This window comes from Austrofundulus limnaeus, unplaced genomic scaffold (genome assembly GCF_001266775.1).
Source record: "Austrofundulus limnaeus strain Quisiro unplaced genomic scaffold, Austrofundulus_limnaeus-1.0 Scaffold136, whole genome shotgun sequence".
NCBI lineage: Eukaryota > Metazoa > Chordata > Actinopteri > Cyprinodontiformes > Rivulidae > Austrofundulus > Austrofundulus limnaeus.
The window spans coordinates 205,327-210,575 of NW_013952538.1; the positions used below are offsets into that span (position 1 = coordinate 205,327).

General features: G+C 39.6%; 1 protein-coding gene across 1 annotated transcript; it reads right to left on the bottom strand.

Moving 5' to 3' along the window:
* Positions 1-47: 47 nt before the first annotated feature.
* LOC106522739 (GTPase IMAP family member 8) lies at positions 48-3,836 on the bottom strand. The gene is made up of 2 exons (XM_014015880.1): positions 2,643-3,836; positions 48-2,021 (listed from the first exon to the last, which is right to left on the bottom strand). Exons 1-2 carry the CDS (start codon positions 3,817-3,819, stop codon positions 559-561), a joined length of 2,640 nt encoding a protein of 879 aa, XP_013871334.1. The 5' UTR covers positions 3,820-3,836; the 3' UTR covers positions 48-558.
* Between the last annotated feature and the right edge of the window lie 1,413 nt (positions 3,837-5,249).

Consider the following 5,249-nt stretch of genomic DNA (forward strand, 5'->3'; position numbering starts at 1 on the left):
ATATATATATGTGTGTGTGTATTTGATCACAAAAGATTAGACAGATTAGTATCAGAACGATTCCTTTGAGGAACAGGCCTGACAGACTAACAGAAATCAGTCAAATTCCAGTCAGAGAGAGTTACTGGAGTGAGGGAAGTCTGGAGTGGACCTCCTGTAGTCGACCACAGATTAACAGAAGCCAATGAATGGATTCTTCTGAGGAACTTGTCCAATGACACGTTTATCATCACTTTACTGTCATCAAGATTTTATTTTCTCCTCAAAATGTCACCCATGTTGAAGGAGTTTGCTGCTTTTTTACCTGGTCTCAAGGTCTCACTGTGGGTTTAGTTGTGATTTTGTGGTGGTTTGAAAAGAACTGTGACCCCAAATACTTTCATCTCAGGTGAGGTGGAATGTAAAATAATAATAATTATTATTATTATATTGTTGGTTACAGTTAAAGAATAAAAAGTTGATAGTGTTGAAAATTAACACCAAATAGAAAACTTGTGTTAATGGATTGTAACACTGGTGATTTTGACTGATTGGGTCTTTATTTCTTTCAGTTCATCATCAGTCTTTCTTCAGTCCTTTTTCCACCTCAGTTGGCGTGTCCCCTTTAAAATATGTAATGAAGGCACAAATATAACAGCGGCAATATTTGTCTTTCACATCTTGTATGTCTTTTTTATGTTTTTCTATTTGAGCTTCAAGGTCTTTGTATTTTTCTTTAAACTCATTAAATTCTTCAGCTTGTTTTCTTGCTTCGTCCTCATGAATCTTCTTCATCTCCTTCATTTTTCTCTTATAACATTCCTCTAATTCTTTTCTTGCCGTCTCATCTTGTTCTTTTCTCTTTTGATCTTCTTTTATTTGGTTTTCATATTTTTCTTTTTCTTGCTGGTATTCCCCCTGAAGCTGTTTAAATTTTGAAGACTCTTTTTCCTTCTCTACGTCCTCTTGGTTCCGTTTTTCCCACCACTCTTGTCTTTCTTTTTCAAAAGCTTGTTGTTTTTCCTCCATTTCTTTTCTGACCTGCTCCAGGTTTTTATCAATGATCTCCTTTTCCTTTGATTCAGACTTGATTTTTTCCTCCAGAGCTTCTTTTTCTTGTTTCCACTTCTCTTGTTGGTCCTCTTCCTCCATTTTCTTTCTCCTTTCCTCTTCTGCTCTGGCGTTTTGCTCTTTGCGTCTCCGTTCTCGTTCTTCGTTTATGTTTTCCTCTTTTTGTTTCAGTTCTTCTGCTTTCAATTTTCTCTCCTTTTCATTTTCTGTTCTTTGTTGTTCTATTCTTGTCTGCATGACTTTTATTTCCTCATTGTGTTTTTCCTCAAGTTCTTTCATCCTTTCTCTCATCTCTTCTTCTCGTTCCTTCAAGATTCTCTCCAATTTTTTCTGTATTGCCTCTTCAGCCTCCTGCAGCATCTCATTGGTGTAGAAGCTGTTTCCATTCTTCTTCACCATTGAATCTATTTTTCCTATCAGCTCACTGACTTGTGTTTTGTTCTGTTTATTATAATTATTGAACACATGGTATCTTCCTCCACAGTTATCAATGAGCTTCTTGAATAATGCATGGCTATCATTTTCAATATAATCTTCAATGGACTTGTCCTCGTGTTCCAGAGTATCTCCTCTTGTGAAAAGAATGATGGTGAACTTTTCAGAATCTTCCCCAAAAATCCTCTTGATGAGGTTTAATGTTTCCTGCTCCTCCTCTGTTAATCTGCCGATGGGTATCACCAGCAGGAAGACGTGTGGTCCTGGAGCCAGAAGACTGGTGCATTTCACCAACTCTTCATTAGTTCGGTTTCTGGGCAGCCTGTTGTCAAACAGACCAGGAGTGTCGACCACAACAACAGAACGACCGTCCAATTCACCTCTTTCTTTTTGGCAACTTGTTGTGGACGATAATTGACTTGATGTAGCTTTAAAGACCTTTTTTCCCAGAATGGTGTTTCCTGATGTGCTCTTTCCACTGCCAGTCTTTCCAATCAGAACAATCCTGAGACACTGGCTCAGCTGATCAAGATTTTCTGTAGAAAAATAAAGAATAGAAAGAGTATTAAATCATCTTAACCAAAGGGACAATGAAAATATAAAATAAAAAATAGAAAGTTTCCGAAAAAATTTTTAAGGATTCAAATGAAATGGAATGCAGTGTCTGAAATACTAACATCCATCAACATTTTTCGATAAAGCCCAATAGTAACTAAAGATTTACTTTTGCCGTAATCTGACAAAAGTGCCTACATTTTGATATATAAACTCTTTAAAATAGTAAAGTCAAAATGCAGGCATGTAAAGATGTCCCTGAGACAGTCTAGCACATAACCGGAGGATAAGACCCAGGCAGGCAAAGCATGGAACACCATAAATAAAGTGCCTGGAATAATATACAGATCTAATATCTAGATCTAATATACACATCTGTTCCAAATATGGACAGGAGGTCCCACAATCAAAGCTGGAGACTCCACCAAGGGTTCTGGAGAACATAGGACTGGGATACAGTGGGACTTCTAGATCCAGAGTAACAAACAGGTTAGGGCTAACCAACCAGATGTGGTCATCAAGCTACTGAAGGCAATGGTAACAATGACTGGAACATCAGGAATAATTTAAATTAAAATTTAATCTAACAGTGAAGTTTTTACCTGAGGTAGTCTTCTTTATTTTGAGCTCCTCCAGTTCAACCTGTAGCTGAGATTTGTCTTCCATTTGGCCACATGCCAGTGTTTGGTTTGTATAACAGCAACAATTCTGTCTGTCAGAAATACTTTTTTCCACAAGCTCTAACAGTTGTGGGACCTGCCACCTGCTGTTGAAAACAACATATCTTCCTCCACAGCTCTGACAGAACTGCTGGATGTCCTTGTTTTCTTTTAGATACATGACAACATCTGGATGTTCTGGATCAGACTCCACAGTTAACAGAGTTATGATAAAGTCATTGACTCGAGAACTGAATGTGTCCTGGATGGTCTGTAACTCTCGCTTGTCTTCATCAGTGAGGGGACCCTCAGGTAGAACCAGGATGAAGGCGTGGACACCCTCAGGATCACAGAGGGAGATGGACCTCATTGATTCCTTTACCACTTCCTGCTGAGGTTTTCCATACAAGGCAGGCAGCTCCACCAGAGTAACCCAACGTCCACACACCTCTCCCTGGTTCGTAAAGCATTCTGAGGTGTTGGAGACTGAACTGAGCTCTGTCTGATCTAAAATGGCCGTGGCTGCTGAAGTCTTCCCTACTCCTCTTCTCCCACACAGAACCAGGTTTAAAGGAGGTCTGGTGTGTCCATCAGACGTGGGGGGTTCAGTGTCTTCACTTGTTGATTGTTTAGTGGATTGATGTAAACTTTTGCTCTCTTCAGTGAAGGTGAGAAAGTTTGTTTGATTCTGCTGCACAGTATTTTCCATTTTCTTCATCAACAGTCCATGGTCTTGTTCAAACATGAAGTATTTTCCTCCACAGTCTTTAAGGACTTTACTAACAGTGGAACTCATTTCTTTTCGTGTTATGATGGCCACTGAATAGCTGAAGGCATCTTGACCAAAGAACCTGAGAACGAACCTCAGTGTCTTCCTGTTCTCTTCAGTGAAGTCTGAAGGGTTGACTGACAGCAGCAACATATTTGGTCCAGGAGAACAAAGTTGCACACATCTCCTCACTTCTCTCTTCATCTTCTCCTCTGACAAACCAAACATGTCAGCAGTTTTCACTACGGTTAACATTTGTCCTTTCCATTCTCCACAGCAGGCCACAGAATGTGACTGAGGTTCATTAGAAAACCCTTCATACTGGATGACAAAGTTACCAAGTTTGGTCATTTCTTCATCACTTTTACCCAACAACACAATCCTGAGCGCAGAAACTGTAACACAAGAAGAAGAAAAAAATTGAAGGAAATTTTATAATTGATCAGCTAAATGTTGGATCCAGTTTTGTATTTTTATACTTTCTGATCATTGCAGCCTTACGTTTAAAACAGAGAATGAGAGTTAGTGTGAGTTATTGATTTGTTCTGGCTGTAGCATACATAAGTTGGTTATGTTCCCATGTCTGACGTAAAAGGTAACGCCTCCAGGGGTGTAACCAGGAAGAGACGTACATCATAAGGTCAATTCATCATTAAATGAGTAGAAGGTTTTCAGAAGTTTTGAGCTTTTCAGAGAGTCTCTGCTTTGATTCAGCCTAGGATAGACTGGGCTGTTTTTGTTTTGGTTTCCTGATACAAGATCAAGACTTTTGGCTCTGAGGCCCGCTGTGCTGTGTGTACTGGTGAAACTGATTGGAGCAGATTTGGAATAAAGATTTTTAAAGATATCCAAGTGGGTTTCTGCTATTATTCAGACTTCCATTTCTGAACAACACTGATTTCTACATGTTTATTATTTTAGTGGCTGGTGTGATGTTTAGTTAGACCACGCCTTCCAAAAATTGTAATTTATTCCAATAGTGGGGTGGATTAAGATTGACTATAGAGAATTGCATGCTGATTGGCTGAAATATGTGGAATTTAGTGCCAAACATTTGTCAACAAGGGCCACGCTGCCATGACCACGCCTTCCACCAAAAATTCTTTGTGTTTGAAAGTAAGTGACATCAACTTATTATCTGTGTTCTGTCAATTTGTTGCTGATTAGGTCAGGAAGGTCAGAGAAGGAGCTTTACAAGCAAAAAAAGGTCACTTCCTGTTGTCAGGGGGCGGGGCTCTGATGATGTCATGTGACCACATGGTATTGTCGGGCATGCTACATGGATGACTGGTGTATTTTTCCACAAATAATTTTTTTGCCATAGTTTTCTTGTACCGGCATGTTGTCATTATCACAAAATAACGAGTTAATTTCCTGATGTTTTTCTCGATAACGAGTTATGGATTTCTTGTGCATCATTCAGTAACCATGGATATGGCCCAATCCCCTCAGATGGTCACCAATAAAGTTTATTATATCAGCAGAATGTGTGCACTGTGTGAACACCTGCTGATCTGCAGTCGGGCCAGCCGTCTCTTTAAATGACAAGGGGTGATATGAAAGTTATCTGTTCAACACAAACAAATCACAACTTCAGTGTGTGGAATGATACAAAAATGACACTAAATTACACTAGGTTGCCTTCAGGCCCAGGCCACCATTGCAAAAGAGATCTGTGATCTCAATGGGATTTGGATGGATGGATGGATGGATGGATGGATGGATGGATGGATGGATGGATGGATGGATGGATGGATGGATGGATGGATGGATGGATGGAT

What these genes read in the sequence shown, in the direction of transcription:
- LOC106522739 (XM_014015880.1), bottom strand. Translation starts at nt 3,819, where the DNA reads ATGACCAAACTTGGTAACTTTGTCATCCAGTATGAAGGGTTTTCTAAT. An exon ending in AATAAAGAAGACTACCTCAG is followed by an intron (nt 2,022 to 2,642) that starts GTAAAAACTTCA and finishes ATTTTTCTACAG; the next exon opens with AAAATCTTGATCAGCTGAGC.